Below are 20870 nucleotides of genomic sequence, written 5' to 3'. Positions count from 1 at the left end.
TCCATATAAAACTCCAATATATCAATAAAAAACCCCAATAAACCAATATAAATCAATATGAAACTCCAATAAATCCCTACCAAACCCCAATAAAACACTATAGATCAATATCAAACCCCAATAAATCAGTATAAAACCCCAATAAATCAATATAAAACCCTATCAAACCCCAATAAATCAATATAAAACCCCAATAAGTCAGTATCAAACCCCAATAAATCACCATAAATCGATATAAATCAGTATCAAACCCCACCCCAGCTCCTCGCCGGGCCGGATGTGGCGGCTGCTGAAGAAGGCGATGCGGGGGAAGCGCAGGTCCTGGTGCAGCATGAACACCATGGGCCCCAATAAATCAATACAAAACCCCAATCAATCGCTATCAAACCCCAATCAATCGCTATAAATCAATATAAATCGCTATAAATCAGTATCAATCCCACCCCAGCTCCTCGCCGGGCCGGATGTGGCGGCTGCTGAAGAAGGCGATGCGGGGGAAGCGCAGGTCCTGGTGTAACATGAACACCATGGGCCCCAATCAATCGCTATCAAACCCCAATCAATCGCTATCAAACCCCAATCAATCGCTATCAAAATCAATATAAATCGATATAAATCAGTATCAATCCCACCCCAGCTCCTCGCCGGGCCGGATGTGGCGGCTGCTGAAGAAGGCGATGCGGGGGAAGCGCAGGTCCTGGTGTAACATGAACACCCGCACGGGGATGATGTTGGGGTCGCACAGGTGGTTGATGAAGCGGCTGACGTTGCCATAGTAACGGGCGTCGATGCAGTAAACCTCGCCGTCCTGTCGCGACAGGGGCGGGGCCGCAGAGGGGGCGGGGTCACCGAGCGGGGCCACGCCCACCGCTGGGCGGGGCGGGGCCGGCGGTTTCGGTTTTGGGGTGGGTTTGGGGGATTTTGGGGTTTTCTCGGTGCTCTAATGGGGTCTCGCTGCACATCTGGGGACCCTCGGCACCTTTAGGGACGCCCCGAAAATTTCTGGGAGCCCCAAAAGGGGCAGGAGCTCCATTGGGTGAATGGGGCAGACCCGGTGTCCCAAATTTTGGGGTCATTTCTGAACTTTTGGGGTCCCCTCACCTGCACATCTGGGGACCCTCAGCACCTTTAGGGACACCCCAAAAATCTCTGGGACCCCCAAAATCTTTGGGACCCAAAAAAAATTCCTGGGACCCCTTAAATGGGATTAAACCCCCATTGGGGTGAATGGGGTAAACCCGGTGTCCCAAATTTTGGGGTGACTCCCAAAATTTTTGGGGTCTTTCTATTCGCACCAGGGGAGTCTCGGCACCTTTAGGGACACCCCCCAAAAGATCCCTGAGACCCTCCAAAAATTCTGGAGCCCCCCAAAAAAATCCCCGGGACCCCTTAAATGGGATCCAACCCCCACTGGGGTGAATGGGGCAGACCCGGCGTCCCAAATTTTGGGGTTGTCCCAAATTTCGGCGTCACCCCAAATTCTGGGGTCCCCAGAGCCCCGACCTTGTTGTCCAGGTCGAACAGGTACGAGTCGTCCTCCCTCACGTCGGCCTCGGCGTCCGAGATCAGCTCCCCCACGTACCTGGGGCGAGAAACGCTCGATTTGGGCACCCCAAAAATGGCCAAAATCCTTTAAAATACAAAATTCCCTAAAAAAACCCCTAAAATGCTTCCAAAAAAAAAAAAAAAAAAATTTCATCTAGGTCCCCCTTAAAATCCTCAGCGAAATATCTAAAACCCACCCCAAAATCACTAAAACCCTCAAGGAACCCTAAAATTCCCCAAAATCCCCTTAAAATTAAATAAATAAATAAATAAATAAATAAAATGCCCCCAAAAACCCCTAAAATCCCCCAAAACCCCTCAGATCCCCCAAACCCCTCAGATCCCCCATTCTGGGATTTTCCCTCCCCATTTTTGGGGTTTTCCCCCCATTTTTAGGGTTTTCCCCCCGTTTTTGGGGTCCCCTTTTCCTATTTTGGGAGTTTCCCTCTCCTTTTTTTGGGGTATTTCCACATTTCTTTAAGGATTTTTCCTCCCCATTTTTGGGATTTTTCTCCCAAATTTTGTTATTTCCCTCCCCGTTTTTGGGCTGTTTTCCCCCGTTTTTGGGATTTTTTCCCCCATTTTTGGGATTTTTTCCCTCCCCGGTTTTGGGATTTTTCCTGCCCATTTTGGGGTGCTTTTGCCCCATTTTTGGGGTGATTTTGGGGCGTTTTGGGGCCCTCACTCGCAGATGAAGGTCCCCGGAGGAATCGCCTGCAGCGCCCGAACCCCCCAGCCCATCTTGGCCGTTCGGTACAGCTGGAGCCGGACCCTGGAAATGGGGAAAAAAACGGAATTTTGGGAAAAATGGGGGAAAAAATGGGGATTTTGAGGGAGGGGGAAAAAGGGGATTTGGGAGGTGAATAGGAAATCTGGTTGGAGAAAAGGGATAATGGGGGGAAAAAGGGATTTTAGGGGAAAAAATGGGAGTTTTGGGGAGAAAAACGGAGGAAAATTGGGAATTTTGGGGGGAAAATGGGATTGTTTTTTGGGGGCGAAAAAAAGGGGAATAATGGGAATTTTAGGGGGAAAAAGGAAGAATTTTGGGGTCCAGTATTTGGGGTTTTTAGGGTGCAGAATTTGGGGATTTTGGGGTTTTTGAGCCCAGGATTCAGGATTTTGGGGTTTTTGGGTGCAGGATTTGAGATTTTGGGTTTTTGCAGTCCAGGATTTGGGATTTTGGGGTTTTTAGGGTTTTTGTGGCCAAGGATTCGGGATTTTGGGTTTTTTTGGGTGCAGGATTTGGGATTTTGGGGTTTTTGGGTGCAGGATTTGGGGATTTGGGGGTTTTTGAGCCCAGGATTCAGGATTTTGGGGTTTTGGGGTGCAGGATTGGGGATTTTGGGGTTTTTGGGTGCAGAATTTCAGGATTTTGGGGTATTTTGGGGCCCAGGATTCAGGATTTGGGGGTTTTTAGGGTTTTGGAGGTACAGAATTTAGGGATTTTGGGGATTTAGGATATTTTTGGGTCTCACTTGATGCCGCTCTGCACCACGCGGTTCTTGCAGCTCCTCCAGCACGTGCAGGCCTGGTTGCACTCGAAGATCAGGGGGGGCTCGATTTTATTGAACTCCTGCAGCAGCCGCCCGTCCTGGGAGGGGGAAAAGGGACTCTGGAAATGCCCAAAAATACCCCAAAACAGCCCAAAAATACCCTTAAAAATATCCCCAAAATACCCCAAAAACACCCCCAGAACCACCCCAAAAATATCCTTAAAAACACTCCAAAAGGACCCCAAAATACATTTTAAAATATCCCCAAAATAACCCAAAAACACCCCCAGAACCATCCCAAAAATATCCTTAAAAACACCCCAAAAGGACCCCAAAATACATTTTAAAATACCCCAAAACAGCCCAAAAATACCCTTAAAATACACCAAAAATACCCCAAAAATGGCCCAAAGCAACCCAAAAATACACTTAAAAAACCACTCAAAAATACACTTTAAAGTACCCCCAAAATAGCCCAAAAACATCCTTAAAACCACCCCAAAAACAGACTTAAAAACACCCCAAAAACAGACTTAAAAACACCCCAAGAAGGAAATACTGAGGAGATTTTTGGATTATTTTTGGGTGGTTTTGAGGGAATTTTGGGGATATTTTGAGGATGTTTTTGGGACATTTTTGAGGATATTCTGGGGTGTTTTTGGCTATTTTTGGGGTATTTTGGGGGATATTTTGAGGGATTTTTGGGGATTTTTTTTTTTTTTTTAATTTTTGGGATATTTTTGGGGATATTTTGGGGATTTTTTTTGGGATATTTTTAGGGGTTTTGGGGGGATATTTTTGGGGTATTTTTGGGACATTTTTGGGGATATTTTGGGGATTTTTTTTGGGTATTTTTAGGGATATTTAGGGGGATATTTTGAGGATATTTTGGGGATATTTTGAGGATATTTTTGGGGATATTTTCAGGATATTTTGGGGATATTTTCAGGATATTTTGGGGATATTTTTTGGGTATTTTTAGGGATATTTAGGGGGATATTTTGAGGATATTTTGGGGATATTTTGGGGATGTTTCGAGGATATTTTTGGGATATTTTGGGGATATTTTGGGGATATTTTGAGGATACTTTGAGGATATTTTTAGGATGTTTTGGGGATATTTTTGGGTATTTTTCTGGAATTTCTCCCCTCTCACCTTGTCGTACCAGCAGCGGATGCTGAGCTGCCCGCAGAGGCAGTTGGAGGACGAGCAATCGTCCTGGCAGGTGCAGTGCTGAAAAATCAGCCCAGATGAACTCAGAATTCACACCAAATTAACCCAAACTTACACAGGAGTGTCCAAATACACAAAGTGAATCCGACACTCAACCAAAATCCACAAAACTTACACCAAAATACAGGAAATTACACCAAAATGATACCAAAATTACACAAAACCAACCCCAAATTTACCCCAAATTAACCCAAAATCCACAAAATTCCCCCCAAATGCCTCAAATCTCTTCCCAGTTCGTCCCAGTCCATCCCAGTCCCCCAAATCCCATTTTCCCATTAATTTTACCCCCATTTTTTCCCAGTTCGTCCCAGTCCATCCCAGTCCCCCAAATCCCATTTTTACCCCAATTTTACCCCCAAAAATCCCATTTTTCCACCAACTTTTCCCATTTTTTCGCCGTTTTCCCCCGTTTCTTTACCCCAAACCCCTCCCAGTCCCTCCCAGTCCCCACAAATCCCTGGTTCCCATTAATTTTACCCTCAAAATTCCCATTTTTTTCACCAATTTTTCACCGTTTTTTCCCATTTTTTCACCATTTTCCCAATTTTTTCTCCCAGTCCCCCCCAGATCTCCATTTCCCATTAATTTTACCGACAAAATAAAATTTTAATTTATTTTTCACCCCCAAAAATGCCATTTTTTCACTGGATTTCCCCATTTTTTCACCGATTTTCCCCGTTTTTTTGCCGTTTTTCCCCATTTTTTCACCGATTTTCCCCATTTTTTCACCGGATTTCCCCATTTTTTCACCGATTTTCCCTGTTTTTTTGCCGTTTTTCCCCATTTTTTCACCGATTTTCCTCATTTTTTCACCGATTTTCCCCGTTTTTTCGCCGTTTTTCCCCATTTTTTCGCCGTTTTTCCCTGGCAGCACCTGCAGGTGGGTGATGTTGTGGTCGATGTTCATGGTGGAGGTCTCGCAGTTCTCGGCGATGTATTTGTAGTCCTGGGGACACGGCTCCTCGTCCACGCCGTTCACGCAGGGGATGGGGACGTTCTCGTGGCCCCTGGCCACGTCCCTGGGGGAAAAAAGGGGGAAAACCAAAATCAGGAATAAAATCTGGACAGGAATGCAAAAAACCCCGTGAAAATCCGGCCGGAAATGGGAAAATTGCAAAAAAAAAATCCACCCAAAATTGGGAAAAAAATCCACCCAGAAATGGCAAAAATTCACCCAGAAATGGCAAAAAATCCCGTGAAAATCTGGCCAGAAATGGGAAAATTGCAAAAAAAATCCACCCAGAAATGGCAAAAATAAAAAAAATCAGGAAAAAATCCCTGAAACGAAAACCCCCAAATTAATGCAAATAAGCCCAAATTAACCCTTCAAAGCCCGTTCCCAGCTGCTGACCTCGGTGTGCAGGGCGCGCCCGCCGCCCCCAGGCCCAGTTTGGGACACAAAAACCCCAAATAAACCCCAAATTACCCCAAATAAACCCCAAATAAACCCAAATTACCCCAAATTACCCCAAATTAACCTCACATTAACCCAAATTATCCCAAACGAACCGGTTCGCACCTGCTGACGATGCGCTCGGTGTGCAGCGCCTGGCCCGCCGCCCCCAGGCGCAGTTTGGGACACAAAAACCCCAAATAAACCCCAAATAAACCCAAATTACCCCAAATTACCCCAAATTAACCCAAATAAACCCAAATTAGCCGAAATTAACCCGTTCGCACCTGCTGACGATGCGCTCGGTGTGCAGCGCCCGGCCCGCCGCCCCCAGGCCCAGTTTGGGACACAAAAACCCCAAATAAACCCCAAATTACCCCAAATAAACCCCAAATAAACCCAAATTACCCCAAATTACCCTCACATTAACCCAAATAAACCCAAATTAGCCGAAATTAACCCGTTCGCACCTGCTGACGATGCGCTCGGTGTGCAGGGCCCGGCCCGCCGCCCCCAGGCGCAGTTTCCGGTTCAGCTGCAGCGCCACCCACACCTCGGAGCGCTCCGGGGTCAGGTCCAGGGGGGAATCGCCCTCCTTGTTCCGCACCTCGGGGTCCGCCCCGCGCGACAGGAACAGGCTGGGGGGCAGCGGGGGCTCAGGGACCCCTCCCCGAATTCCGGGACCCCTCCCCGAATTCGTGGGAACCCCAAAATCCACACAAATTCAACCGTGAATTCTCGGGATCCCCCCCCTGCCCTTCAATGGATTCGCCCCATAGGATCCCCTATGGACCCCAAATTGGGGAGGGGGGCTCAGGGACCACCTGAGACCCCTCCCCAAATTGTAGACCCCTCCCCAAATTCATGGGAGATTCCAATTCCTGAGATCCCTCGTCAAGTCCCGGGACCCCTCCCCAAATTCATGAGACCCCCACAAATCCACCCAAATTCACCCCAAATTCCGGGGATCCCCCCCTGCCCTTCAATGGATTCTCCCCGTGGGATCCCCTACGGAGCTTTCCAGGGACCCCAAACCGGGGAGGGGGCTCAGGGACCATCTGAGACCCCTCCCCAATTTCCGAGGCCCTTCCCCAATTTCCGAGGCCCTTCCCCAATTTCTGAGACCCCTCCCCAAATTCATGGGACCCCCCTGGGACCCCCCAATTCAACCCAAATTCCAGGGACCCCCCCCCTCGTTTAATGGATTCTCCCCATGGGATCCTCTATGGAGCGTTCCAGGGACTCCCCTGAAGCCCCCAGACCCAATTCCCTCTATTGACACAACTGTGTCCCCTGACCCTGTAACCCCTCAGAAGCCCCCAGACCCAATTCCCTCACCTGACACAATCACATCCCTGTGTCTCCCTGACCCCTGTAACCCCTCAGAAGCCCCCAGACCCAATTCCCTCACCTGACACGACCGTGTCCTCCTGTCCTGACTCCCCCAAACCCTGTGAGCCCCCTGAGGCCCCCAGACCCAATTCCGTCTATTGACACAACTGTGTCCCCTGACCCTGTAACCCCTCAGAAGCCCCCAGACCCAATTCCCTCTATTGACACAACTGTGTCCCTGTGTCCCCTGACCCCTGTAACCCCTCAGAAGCCCCCAGACCCATTTCCCTCACCTGACACAATCACATCCCTGTCTCCCTGATCCCTGTGACTTCCCTGAAGCCCCCAGACCCAATTCCCTCACCTGACACTACTGCGTCCCTGTGCCCCCAGACCCCCGTTCCCTGACCCCTGTGACTCCCCTGAAGCCCCCAGACCCCTGTGACCCCTCAGAAGCCCCCAGCCCCAATTCCCTCACCTGACGCAGTCGTGGTAGCTCTCGCGGGCAGCGATGTGCAGCGGGGTGTCCCCGTGGAAGGGCTGTCCCCGTGTCCCCCCAGCCCGTGGGAAGCCCCCAGACCCATGGGAAGCCCCCAGACCCAATACCTGACGCAGTCGTGGTAGCTCTCGCGGGCGGCGATGTGCAGGGGGGTGTCCCCGTGGAAGGGCTGTCCCCGTGTCCCCCCAGCCCATGGGAAGCCCCCAGACCCCTGTGACCCCTCAGAAGCCCCCAGCCCCAATACCTGACGCAGTCGTGGTAGCTCTCGCGGGCGGCGATGTGCAGGGGGGTGTCCCCGTGGAAGTTGACGGCGTGCAGGTCGCACTGCGCGTTCAGCAGAACCTCGGCGATCTCGGCGCTGCCCGTGAACGACGCCCAGTGCAGGCAGATGTTCTCCTCCTGACACACAGAGTGACCAACTGACCACGAGTGACCAGCACTGACCAGCACTGACCACTGCTGACCACCCACTGACCAGCCAAACCCAGCCAAACCCAGCCACTGACTGCCCAGTGCAGGCAGATGTTCTCCTCCTGACACACAGGGTGACCAACTGACCGTGAGTGACCAGCACTGACCAGCACTGACCAGCCAAACCCAGCCCAGTGCAGGCAGATGTTCTCCTCCTGACACACAGAGTGACCAACTGACCACGAGTGACCAGCACTGACCACTGCTGACCAGCACTGACCACCCACTGACCACCCAAACCCAGCCAAACCCAGCCACTGACTGCCCAGTGCAGGCAGATGTTCTCCTCCTGACACAGAGTGACCAACTGACCACGAGTGACCAGCACTGACCAGCACTGACCACTGCTGACCAGCACTGACCAGCCAAACCCAGCCACTGACTGCCCAGTGCAGGCAGATGTTCTCCTCCTGACACAGAGTGACCAACTGACCGTGAGTGACCAGCACTGACCACTGCTGACCACCCACAGCCACGCACTGACCAGCACTGACCACCCACAGCCACCCACTGACCAGCACTGACCACCCACTGACTGCCCAGTGCAGGCAATTCCCCCCCCAGCTGTGCCCAGGTGTGCCCAGGTGTATCTCAGGTACCCCCAGGTGTGCCCCAGGTGTGCCCAGGTGTTTCCCAGGTGTGCCCAGGTGTGCCCAGGTGTATCTCGGGTACCCCCAGGTGTGCCCAGGTGTATCCCAGGTGTGCCCAGGCATATCCTAGGTGTGCCCAGGTGTATCCCAGGTGTGCCCAGGTGTATCTCAGGTACCCCCAGGTGTATCCCAGGTGTGCCCAGGTGTATCTCAGGTACCCCCAGGTGTATCCCAGGTGTGCCCAGGTGTATCTCAGGTACCCCCAGGTGTGCCCAGGTGTATCTCAGGTACCCCCAGGTGTTGCCCAGGTGTGCCCAGGTGTATCTCAGGTACCCCCAGGTGTGCCCAGGTGTATCCCAGGTGTGCCCAGGTGTATCTCAGGTACCCCCAGGTGTTGCCCAGGTGTGCCCAGGTGTGCCCAGGTGTATCCCAGGTGTGCCCAGGTGTATCCCAGGTGTGCCCAGGTGCGCTCACGTTGTCGGTCAGGGTGACGTCGGCCCCGCGGGTCAGCAGCCGCCGGATGACCTCGATGTGTTTGTGCTCGGCCGCCCAGATGATGGGGGTCCAGCCCCCGCTGTCCTGGGGGTCACAGGGGTCACTCGGGGGTCAGTGACCGTCCCCGACCCTCTGGTCATCCCCCAGACCAACCCTGACCCTCCCTGACCACCCCAAACCCCGATGAGGGGGGTCCAGCCCCCACTGTCCGGGGGGTCACTCGGGGGTCACTCGGGGGTCACTCAGGGGTCAGTGACCACCCCTGACACACTGACCACACTCAGGACACACTGACCACTCTCAGGACACACTCAGGACACACTGACCGCTCCCAGGACACACTCAGGACACAGTGACCACTGACCATTGCCAGGACACACTGACCACTGACCATTGCCAGGACACTCAGGACACACTGACCATTGCCAGGACACTCAGGACACACTGACCATTGCCAGGACACACTGCCCACACCTGGGCTCACCTGTGCGTTCACGTCCACCTGGCCGGTGCTCAGCAGCAGCTCCACTGACCACTGACCATTGCCAGGACACACTGCCCACACTGACCATTCCCAGGACACTGAGGACACACTGACCATTGCCAGGACACACTGACCACACTGACCGTTCCCAGGACACACTGACCATTGCCAGGACACACTGCCCACACCTGGGCTCACCTGTGCGTTCACGTCCACCTGGCCGGTGCTCAGCAGCAGCTCCACCATCTCCAGGTTCCCGTTCTTGGCCGCGTGGTGCAGGCAGGTGGAGCCGTCCTCCTCCTGTGACGTCATCAAAGGGGGCGGTGACGTCACACGGGTGGGCGGTGACGTCATACAGGGGGACAATGAGGTCATAAAGGGAGCGGTGACGTCACACGCAGAGGCAGTGACATCACAGGGTGGAGATGATGTCATGGTTTGTGTGACGCCACAGGTGCGTTTCAGGTGCGTGTGATGTCACAGGTGTGATGATGACGTCACAGCTCACCTGGCTATACGCGCACCCCCCCCCCCCCCCCCCAGAGCAGGTACCACACTGTGTGTGATGTCACAGGTGTATCTGTGATGTCACAGGTGTGATGATGACATTACACAGGTGTGTCTCACCTGGCTGTAGGCGCAGCCCCCCCGTGCAGCAGGTACCGCTGTGTGTGTGTGTCTATGGTGTCCCAGGTGTGTCCCAGGTGTGTCCCAGGTGTGTCTATGGTGTCCCAGGTGTGTCCCAGGTGTGTCTATGGTGTCACAGGTGTGTCCCAGGTGTGTCCCAGGTGTGTCTATGGTGTCACAGGTGTGATGATGACGTCACACAGGTGTGTCCCAGGTGTGTCCCAGGTGTGTCTCACCTGGCTGTACGCACACCCCCCCCGTGCAGCAGGTACCGCTGTGTGTGTGTGTCTATGATGTCCCAGGTGTGTCACAGGTGTGATGATGACGTCACACAGGTGTCTCTCACCTGGCTGTACGCACACCCCCCCTGTGCAGCAGGTACCGCTGTGTGTGTGCGTCTATGGTGTCCCAGGTGTGTCCCAGGTGTGATGATGACGTCACACAGGTGTGATGATGACGTCACACAGGTGTGTCTCACCTGGCTGTAGGCGCACCCCCCCCTGTGCAGCAGGTACCGCGCCGTCTCCAGCTGGTCGTTGGCCACGGCCTCCATGAGCGGCGTGCGGCGCTGCTTGTCCACGGCGTTGATGTTGGCTCCGGCCTGGGAGTGACCACAGTGACCCCTGAGTGACCCCTGAGTGACCACTGACCATAACTGACCCCTGAGTGACCCCTGAGTGACCCCTGAGTGACCACTGACCATAACTGACCCCTGAGTGACCCCTGAGTGACCACTGATCATAACTGACCATAACTGACCCCTGAGTGACCCCTGAGTGACCACTGATCATAACTGACCCCTGAGTGACCCCTGAGTGACCACTGACCATAACTGACCCCTGAGTGACCCCTGAGTGACCACTGATCATAACTGACCATAACTGACCCCTGAGTGACCCCTGAGTGACCCCTGAGTGACCCCTGAGTGACCACTGACCATAACTGACCCCTGAGTGACCCCTGAGTGACCACTGAGTGACCACTGACCATAACTGACCATAACTGACCCCTGAGTGACCCCTGAGTGACCCCTGACCATAACTGACCCCTGAGTGACCCCTGAGTGACCCCTGACCATAACTGACCCCTGAGTGACCCCTGAGTGACCCCTGAGTGACCCCTGAGTGACCAGTGAGTGACCACTGACCATAACTGACCAGTGAGTGACCCGTGAGTGACCCCTGAGAAACCCCTGAGTGACCACTGACCATAACTGACCCCTGAGTGACCCCTGAGTGACCACTGAGGTGTGTCCCATGTGTGTCAGGCGTGTCCCAGGCGTGTCCCAGGCGTGTCCCAGGTGTGTCCCAGGCGTGTCCCAGGTGTGTCCCAGGCGTGTCCCAGGTGTGTCACAGGTGTGTCACTGGTGTCACACAGGTGTGTCCCAGGTGTGCCCCAGGTGTGTCCCAGGAGTGTCAGGTGTGTCCCAGGCGTGTCCCAGGCGTGTCCCAGGTGTGTCACACAGGTGTGCCCCAGGTGTGCCACTCACCTGCAGCAGCAGGTGACAGATCTCCAGGTGTCCCTTTGGGCTGTACTGGGAGCACTGGGAGCCCCGTACTGGTGTCACTCAGGTATCACAGGTGTGCCAGGTGTGTCACTCAGGTGTGTCACAGGTGTGTCAGGTGTGCCCCAGGTGTGCCCCAGGTGTGCCACTCACCTGCAGCAGCAGGTGACAGATCTCCAGGTGTCCCTTTGGGCTGTACTGGGAGCACTGGGAGCCCCGTACTGGTGTCACTGGTGTCACTGGTGTCACTCAGGTGTGTCACTCAGGTGTGTCAGGTGTGCCCCAGGTGTGCCCCAGGTGTGCCCCAGGTGTGCCACTCACCTGCAGCAGCAGGTGACAGATCTCCAGGTGTCCCTTCTGGGCGGCCGCGTGCAGCGCCGAGCGCTTGCTCTGAGCGTCGCTCTGGAAATTGGGGTCCAGGTTGTCCACTGGGGGAGAAGGGACACGGAAATGGGGCAAAAACCACAGAAAATGGGAAAAAACAACAGGAATGGGAGAAGGGACACGGAAATGGGGCAAAAACCACAGAAAATGGGAAAAAACAACAGGAATGGGAGAAGGGAGACGGAAATGGGGCAAAACCCACAGAAAATGGGAAAAGGCACACAAAAATGGAGTAAAAACCACCAGAAATGGGTAAAATAATGAGATTTTTTAGGGTTTCCCCCCCAGATTTTGGGATTTTTTTAGGTTTTCCCACCAGATTTTGGGATTTTTTAGGGTTTGCCCCCCAGATTTTGGGATTTTTTAGGGTTTCCCCCCCAGATTTTGGGATTTTTTTTGGGTTTCCTGCCAGATTTTGGGATTTTTTAGGGTTCCCCCCCAAATTTTGGGACTTTTTTGGGTTTTCCCCCCAGATTTTGGGATTTTCCTGGAATTTTTGGGATTTCTCCCAGGATCTTTTGGGATTTTTCCCGGGATTCTGGGACTTTCCCAAACTCAGGAATTTTTTAGGGTTTCCCCCCCAAATTTTGGGATTTTTCGGGGTTTCCCCCCAGATTTCTGGATTTTCCTGGAATTTTTGGGATTTTTTGGGATTTTCCCAAATTTTGGCATTTTTCGGGGTTTCTCCTCAGATTTCTGGATTTTCCTGGAATTTTAGGGATTTTTCCCAGGATTTTTGGGATTTTTCCCGGGATTTTTTGGGGATTTTCCCAAATTTTGGCATTTTTCAGGGTTTCCCCCCCCAGATTTTGGGGCATTTTTGGTTTTTTTTTGTTTTTTTTTTGACTCACAGAGCATCAGGATGACCCCAAATCCCCCCAAGATTTTGGGATATTTTTGGGTTCCCCCCCCCCGCCCAGATTTTGGGATTTTCCCCCGGAATTTTTTCCGGGATTTTTGGGATTTCCCTCAGGATTTTTGGGACTTTCCCGAATTTTGGGGGATTTTTCAGGGTTTTCCCCCCCAAAATTTGGGGTTTTTTTTTTTTGACTCACAGAGCATCAGGATGACCCTGCCCAGCTCGCCCTGTTTGACGCTCAGGTAAAGCTGCCGGGGGTGGAACCGGAGCTTCTTCCTCCTGTGGGGAGGGACTGGGATGGACTGGGAGGGACTGGGATCAAACTGGGAGGGACTGGGATGGACTGGGATGGACTGGGAGGGACTGGGATGGACTGGGAGGGACTGGGATGGACTGGGAGGGACTGGGATGGACTGGGAGGGACTGGGATCAAACTGGGATGGACTGGGATGGACTGGGAGGGACTGGGATCAAACTGGGAGGGACTGGGATGGACTGGGAGGGACTGGGATGGACTGGGAGGGACTGGGATCAAACTGGGATGGGACTGGGATGGACTGGGAGGGACTGGGATGGACTGGGATGGACTGGGAGGGACTGGGATGGGATTGGGATGGACTGGGATGGACTGGGAGGGACTGGGATGGACTGGGATGGGATTGGGATGGACTGGGATGGACTGGGATGGACTGGGATGGACTGGGAGGGACTGGGAGGAATTTTAGGGAGCCCCAGGGAACTTTAGGGTGTTTTTATCCCCCCCAGGTGTATTTTTTTGCTGGTTTTTCCCCCCCCCAGGTGTGCCCAGGTGTGTTTGCAGCCCCCCAGGTGTGTTCCTGACTCACCTCTCGGCCTCCTGGCCCAGCAGAGCCTTCTCCAGGTGTGGTTTATTTTCCCCCCTGGGTACATTTTAACACGCCCAGGTGTATTTCTGGGGTCCCAGGTGTGTTTGCAGCCCCCCAGGTGTGTTTGCAGCCCCCCAGGTGTGTGTCTGACTCACCTCTCGGCCTCCTGGCCCAGCAGAGCCTTCTCCAGGTGTGGATTTGGGCTGGTTTATCCCCCCCCAGGTGTGGTTTTGGGATGATTTAAGCCCCCCCCAGGTACATTTTAACACGCCCAGGTGTATTTCTGGGGTCCCAGGTGTGTTTGCAGCCCCCCAGGTGTGTTTGCAGCCCCCCAGGTGTGTGTCTCTCTCACCTTTCGGCCTCCTGGCCCAGCAGAGCCTTCTCCAGGTGTGGTTTATTTCCCCCCCAGGTGTGTTTGCAGCCCCCCAGGTGTGTTTGCAGCCCCCCAGGTGTGTGTGTCTCTCTCACCTTTCGGCCTCCTGGCCCAGCAGAGCCTTCTCCAGGTGCTCGCGGGCGGGGCCTGGGGGGAGCCCCCGGGCGCTCAGGGCCCCCCCCGAGGGCAGGGCCAGCACCGGCCCCCCCGAGCTGTCGATGGGCTCGGCCCGGGGGTCCGGGGGGGGCGCGCGGCCCTCGCCCTGGCCCCGCATGCGGGCGCTGGGGGGGAAAGGAACCAAAATGACCCAAAATCAGCCAAAATCCCACCCAAAATAACCCAAAATCAGCCAAAAATTCCACCCAAAATAACCCAAAATAACCCAAAAATCCCACCCAAAAAAACCCAAAATCAGCCAAAAATCCCACCCAAAATAACCCAAAATCAGCCAAAAATCCCACCCAAAATAACCCAAAATCAGCCAAAAATCCCACCCAAAATGACCCAAAATCAGCCAAAAATCCCACCCAAAATAACCCAAAATCAGCCAAAAATCCCACCCAAAATGACCCAAAATCAGCCAAAATCCCACCCAAAATAACCCAAAATCAGCCAAAAATCCCACCCAAAAAAACCCAAAATCAGCCAAAAAATCCCACCCAAAATGACCCAAAATCAGCCAAAAATCCCACCCAAAATGACCCAAAATCAGCCAAAAATTCCACCCAAAATAACCCAAAAATCCCACCCAAAAAAACCCAAAATCAGCCAAAAAATCCCACCCAAAATAACCCAAAATCAGCCAAAAATCCCACCCAAAATAACCCAAAATCAGCCAAAAATCCCACCCAAAAAAACCCAAAATCAGCCAAAAATTCCACCCAAAATAACCCAAAAATCCCACCCAAAAAAACCCAAAATCAGCCAAAAAATCCCACCCAAAATAACCCAAAATCAGCCAAAAATCCCACCCAAAATAACCCAAAATCAGCCAAAAATCCCACCCAAAATGACCCAAAATCAGCCAAAATCCCACCCAAAATAACCCAAAATCAGCCAAAAATCCCACCCAAAATAACCCAAAACCAGCCAAAAATCCCACCCAAAATAACCCAAAATCAGCCAAAAAATCCTACCCAAAATAACCCAAAATCAGCCAAAAATCCCACCCAAAATAACCCAAAATCAGCCAAAAATCCCACCCAAAAATCCTTAAACATTTCCCCTCAAAAATTCACTATTTTTTTCCCCCCCTCAAAATTCAAACTTTTCCCCCCAAAACCCCCATTTCCCTCCCAAAAATATTCAAAACTTTTCCCCACAAAAAATTCAAATTTTTCCCCCCCAAAAAATTCAAATTTTTCCCCCTCAAAAAATTCAAATTTTTCCCCCCCAAAAATTCAAATTTTTTCCCAAAAAAAAATTCAAATTTTTCCCCCCAAAAAAATTCAAATTTTTCTCCCCAAAAAATTCAAACTTTTCTCCCAAAAAATTCATATTATTCCCCCCCAAAAAATTCACATTTTTCCCCCCAAAAATATTCACATTTGTCTCCCAAAAAATTCATATTATTCCCCCCCAAAAAATTCACATTCTTCCCCCCAAAAAAATTCACATTTGTCTCCCAAAAAATTCACATTTTTCCCCCCCAAAAAATTCAAATTTTTCTCCCAAAAAAATTCACATTTTTCCCCCCAAAAAATTCACATTTGTCTCCCAAAAAATTCACATTTTCCCCCCCCCAAAAAATTCACATTTTTTCCCCCCCCCAAAAAAAAATCCAAATTTTTTCCCCCCGAGCTTTCCCTTGCGCCCCACCTGGGCGTGGGCGCCTCGGCCCTGCCGCGGGCCCGGGCGGGCTCGGGGGGCGCCGGGGGCGGCGCCGGGGGCGGCTCCGCAGTGCCCAGGGCGGGCTCGGGGCGCGGCAGCGTCACCTCCTGCGCCTCGGACGCGTCCTCGCCGCAGTGCGGGCAGAAAATGAGACCCCCGAGGCGCGAGACGCACGAGCGGTGGAAGCGGTGCCCGATGCGCACGTCGGGGTGGCACTCCAGGAACGTCCCCTGTGAAATGGCACAAAAACGTCACCAAATGTCACCAAAATGTCACCAAAATGTCCCCAGGACAGACACCGAGAGCCCCGAGACGCGAGACACGGGAGCGGTGGAAGCGGTGCCCGATGCGCACGTCGGGGTGGCACTCCAGGAACATCCCCTGTGAGGGACACAAAAATGTCACCAAATGTCACCAAAATTGTCACAAAATGTCACCGAATGTCACCAGGGAGTCCCCAGGACAGGGACAGGACAGACACCGAGACCCCCGAGGCAGGAGACGCGGGAGCAGTGCCCGATGCGCACGTCGGGGTGGCACTCGAGAAATGCCCCCTGTGAGGGACACAAAAATGTCATAAAATATCCCAAAATTGTCATAAAACGTCACCAAATGTCACCAGGGAGTCCCCAGGATGGGACAGGACAGGGACAGGACAGACACCGAGAGCCCCGAGGCGCACGAGCGGCGGAAGCGGCGCCCGATGCGCACGTCGGGGTGGCACTCGAGAAACGTCCCCTGTGAGGGACACAAAAATGTCCCCAAATGTCACCAAAATGTCACTGAATGTCACCAGGGTGTCCCCAGGACAGGGACAGGACAGACACCGAGAGCCGCGACACGCAGGAGCAGTGGAAGCGGTGCCCAATGCGCACGTCGGGGTGGCACTCGAGAAATGTCCCCTGTGAGGGACACAAAAATGTCATAAAATATCCCAAAATTGTCATAAAACGTCACCGAATGTCACCAAATGTCACCAAAATGTCCCCAGGACAGACACCGAGAGCCCCGAGGCGCACAAGCGGCGGAAGCGGCGCCCGACGCGCACGTCGGGGCGGCGCTGCAGGAACGTCCCCTAAAGGGTTAAAAATGTCCCCAAAGTGTCACCGAGGGCTCCTGGATCGTCCCCCAAGGGTCACCAAGATGGGTTACAGGTCCTTAAAGGGATTTTGGGGACAGTTTGAGGCGGTTTGGGGACAGACACCGAGAGCCCCGAGGCGCGGCAGCGGCGGAAGCGGCGCCCGATGCGCACGTCGGGGCGGCGCTGCAGGAACGCGCCCTGAAAGGGTTCAAAATGTCCCCAAATGTCCCCAAAACGTGCCCAGAATTCAGTTACGGGACCCTAAAGGGTGTCTGGGGACAATTCAAGGGGTCTGGGGACAATACAAAGGGATTTGGGGACAGTTTGAGGGGATTTGGGGACAGACTGGCACCAGGGTGGCACTGCAGGAACGTGCCCCTAAAGGGTTAAAAATGGGGAGAAAAAGAGACAAAAAGGGACAAAAATGTGGCACCAAGTGTCCCCAAAATCGTAAAGATTGGTTGTGGGAACCTGAAGGGGATTTGGGGACAGTTCAAGGGGATTTGGGGACAGTCGGAGAGGGTTTGGGGACATTACCCATATTTTACCCGATTTTCACAGGGTTTTTTTTTGTTTTTTCCCGTTTTTGGGGCTTTTCCCCCCGAATCCCCACTCACAGCGGTGCAGAAGTGCCCGCACCTGGGGCAGCACTGCTGCTCGACCATCCTTGCTTTCAATTTTTTTGGGATTTTCTGCGTTTTTTGCGGTTTTTTCGCCATTTCCCCATACTTTACCTGATTTTCACGGGGTTTTTTTTGTTTTTTCCTGTTTTTGGGGTTTTTCCCCCCAAATCCCCACTCACAGCGGTGCAGAAGTGCCCGCACCCGGGACAGCACTGCTGCTCGACCATCCTGGGTGTGATTTTTTTCGAATTTTTTGTGGTTTTTTTTGCGTTTTTTGTAGTTTACCCATATTTTACCGGATTTTCACGTTTTTTTTTTTGTTTTTTTCCCGTTTTTGGGGTTTTTCCCCCCGAACCCCCACTCACAGCGGTGCAGAAGTGCCCGCAGCCCGGGCAGCACTGGTGCTTGACCATCCTGGCGCGGTGGCTCTCGCACAGAACCATCAGGGGCACGCGGCTCGAGGGACGCATGGTCTCGCGCTTCAGGATGCTGCTGCCGCAGCCGCTCAGCTGGGGAGAGAGTTTGGGGCAAATTCTGGCATTTTTGGGACATTTTGGGGACGTTTCAGGATGCTGCTGCCGCAGCCGCTCAGCTGGGGAGAGAGTTTGGGGCAAATTCGGGACATTTTGGGTCATTTGGGGACATTTTGGGACATTTGGGAGCCTCATGTCCCCAGGATGCCGCTGCCACAGCCACTGAGCTGCAATCCGGGGGAAATTCGGGACATTTTGGGTCATTTGGGGACATTTTGGGATATTTTGGGACCCTCAAGGTCCCCAGGATGCTGCTGCCACAGCCACTCAGCTGCAATTTGGGGTAAATTCAGGACATTTTGGGTCATTCTGGGGTCCCCAGGATGCTGCTGCCACAGCCACGGAGCTGGGGAGAGTTTGGGGGAAATTCGGGACATTTTGGGTCATTTGGGGACATTTTGGGTCATTTGGGAGCCTCGCGGTCTCACGTCCCAGGACGCTGCTGCTGCAGGGACACAATTTGGGGACAATTTTGGCCTTTTTGGGACATTTTGGGACATTTTGGGACATACCAGGATGCGGCTGCTGCACCCACTGAGCTGTGGGGACAATCTGGGGACAATTTTGGCATTTTTGGGATCCGTCCATCCACGCTCTCGGTGGCCACGCAGAGCGCCCTGTCCCCGTGTCCCCAGCCGTACCCAGGTGTGCCCAGGTGTGCCCAGGTGTGCCCAGGTGTATTTTAGGTGCCCCAGGTGTGCCCAGGTGTGCCCAGGTGTATTTTAGGTGCCCCAGGTGTGCCCAGGTGTGCCCAGGTGTATTTTAGGTGCCCCAGGTGTGCCCAGGTGTGCCCAGGTGTATTTTAGCTGTACCCAGGTATGCCTAGGTGTGCCCAGGTGCCCCAGGTGTGCCCAGGTACGCTCACCTGTCCATCCACGCTCTCTGTGGCCATGCACAGCCCCCGGTCCCCAATGTCCCCAGGTGTATCCCAGGTGTGCCCAGGTGTATTTTAGGTGCCCCAGCTGTGCCCAGCTGTACCCAGGTGCCCCAGGTGTGCCCAGGTGCGCTCACCTGTCCATCCATGCTCTCGGTGGCCATGCACAGCCCCCGGTCCCCGTGTCCCCAATGCCCCCAGGTGTATTTTAGCTGTGCCCAGGTGTGCTCACCTGTCCGTCCACGCTCTCTGTGGCCATGCACAGCCCCCGGTCCCCAATGTCCCCAGGTGTATCCCAGGTGTGCCCAGGTGTATTTTAGGTGCCCCAGCTGTGCCCAGGTGTGCCCAGGTGCCCCAGGTGTGCCCAGGTGCGCTCACCTGTCCGTCCACGCTCTCGGTGGCCATGCACAGCCCCCGGTCCCCGCCCCGCTCCACCTTGGGCGCCTCCATGCGGCACGAGCACAGCGGCAGCTCCTCGAAGCGCTCCGCCTCCGCCGGGCCTGGGCGGGGCCGGGGCGTGGCCAAGGGTCAGGGCGGGGCCGGGGCGTGGCCAAGGGTCAGGGCAGGGCCGGGGCGGGCTCAGGGTGTGGGTGTGGTCAGGGGCGTGGCCAAGGGTCAGGGCGGGGCCGGGGCGGGCTCAGGGTGTGGGTGTGGTCAGGGGCGTGGCCAAGGGTCAGGGTGGGGCCGGGGCGGGCTCAGGGTGTGGGTGTGGTCAGGGGCGTGGCCAAGGGTCAGGGTGGGGCGGGGCCAATGGTCAGGGCGTGGTCAGGGCGTGGCCAAAGGCGTGGCAGAATTAGGAACGTCCGGGGCGTGTCCAGGTGTGCAGGGCGTGTCCTGGGGCGGGCGTGTCCACATGGGAAGGGCGTGGCTTGGGGGGGCGTGTCCACATGGGAAGGGCCATGTCCAGGGGGTGTGTCCCATGAACAGGGCGTGTCCCATGGAATGGGTGTGTCCCTAGGGGCGTGTCCCGGGCAGTGTTTCCCATGGAAGGGGTGTGTCCCATGAACAGGGCGTGTCCCGTGGTATGGGTGTGTCCCTAGGGGCGTGTCCCAGGGAAGGGGCGTGTCCTGGGCAGTGTTTCCAGTGGAAGGGGTGTGTCCCTAGGGGCGTGTCCCGTGGAAGGGGCGGGTCCCTAGGGGCGTGTCCCAGGGAAGGGGCGTGTCTCTATGGGCGTGTCCCATGGAATGGGTGTGTCCATAGGGGCGTGTCCCAGGGGAGGGGCGTGTCCCGGGCAGTGTTTACAATGGAATGGGCGTGTCCCAGGGGAGGGGCGTGTCCCGGGCAGTGCTTCCAATGGAAGGGGCGTGTCCCAGGGGAGGGGCGTGTCCCGGGCAGTGTTTACAATGGAATGGGCGTGTCTCAGGGAAGGGGGCGTGTCCCGGGCAGTGCTTCCAATGGAAGGGGCGTGTCCCAGGGGAGGGGGCGTGTCCCGGGCAGCGTTTCCAATGCAAGGGGCGTGTCCCAGGGGAGGGGCGTGTCTCTATGGGCGTGTCCCATGGAATGGGTGTGTCCATAGGGGCGTGTCCCAGGGGAGGGGCGTGTCCTGGGCAGTGCTTCCAATGGAAGGGGCGTGTCCCAGGGAAGGGGCGTGTCCCAGGCAGTGTTTACAATGGAATGGGCGTGTCTCAGGGAAGGGGGCGTGTCCCGGGCAGTGTTTACATTGGAAGGGGCGTGTCCCAGGGAAGGGGGCGTGTCCCGGGCAGTGTTTACAATGGAATGGGCGTGTCCCAGGGAAGGGGGCGTGTCCCGGGCAGTGCTTCCAATGGAAGGGGCGTGTCCCAGGGAAGGGGGCGTGTCC

The 20870-nt window shown here is 54.3% G+C and overlaps 1 protein-coding gene and 1 pseudogene across 1 annotated transcript in view; one reads left to right on the top strand and one right to left on the bottom strand.

Moving 5' to 3' along the window:
• Positions 1–20870, top strand: part of LOC131570177 (zinc finger protein 665-like) — a 507112-nt pseudogene that overhangs the window by 345787 nt on the left and 140455 nt on the right.
• The window catches only part of EHMT2 (euchromatic histone lysine methyltransferase 2), a 31874-nt gene that overhangs the window by 2261 nt on the left and 8743 nt on the right, over positions 1–20870 (bottom strand). Inside the window, exons 12-28 of the mRNA XM_058822501.1 lie at positions 19451–19572; positions 18031–18174; positions 15950–16191; positions 14227–14412; positions 13110–13192; positions 11992–12098; positions 10645–10767; positions 9738–9839; positions 9028–9139; positions 7744–7912; positions 6139–6306; positions 5150–5294; positions 4195–4272; positions 3021–3136; positions 2231–2317; positions 1504–1582; positions 633–808 (exon numbers count right to left, since the gene is read on the bottom strand). Of these exons, the coding sequence (XP_058678484.1) occupies positions 633–808; positions 1504–1582; positions 2231–2317; positions 3021–3136; positions 4195–4272; positions 5150–5294; positions 6139–6306; positions 7744–7912; positions 9028–9139; positions 9738–9839; positions 10645–10767; positions 11992–12098; positions 13110–13192; positions 14227–14412; positions 15950–16191; positions 18031–18174; positions 19451–19572 (2239 nt within the window). The remainder of the gene's footprint in view (positions 1–632; positions 809–1503; positions 1583–2230; positions 2318–3020; positions 3137–4194; positions 4273–5149; positions 5295–6138; positions 6307–7743; positions 7913–9027; positions 9140–9737; positions 9840–10644; positions 10768–11991; positions 12099–13109; positions 13193–14226; positions 14413–15949; positions 16192–18030; positions 18175–19450; positions 19573–20870) is intronic.

The sequence above is a fragment of the Ammospiza caudacuta genome, chromosome 33, assembly GCF_027887145.1.
Source record: "Ammospiza caudacuta isolate bAmmCau1 chromosome 33, bAmmCau1.pri, whole genome shotgun sequence".
In the NCBI taxonomy this organism is placed as follows: domain Eukaryota; kingdom Metazoa; phylum Chordata; class Aves; order Passeriformes; family Passerellidae; genus Ammospiza; species Ammospiza caudacuta.
This window is presented reverse-complemented; position numbering and strand designations above follow the sequence as displayed.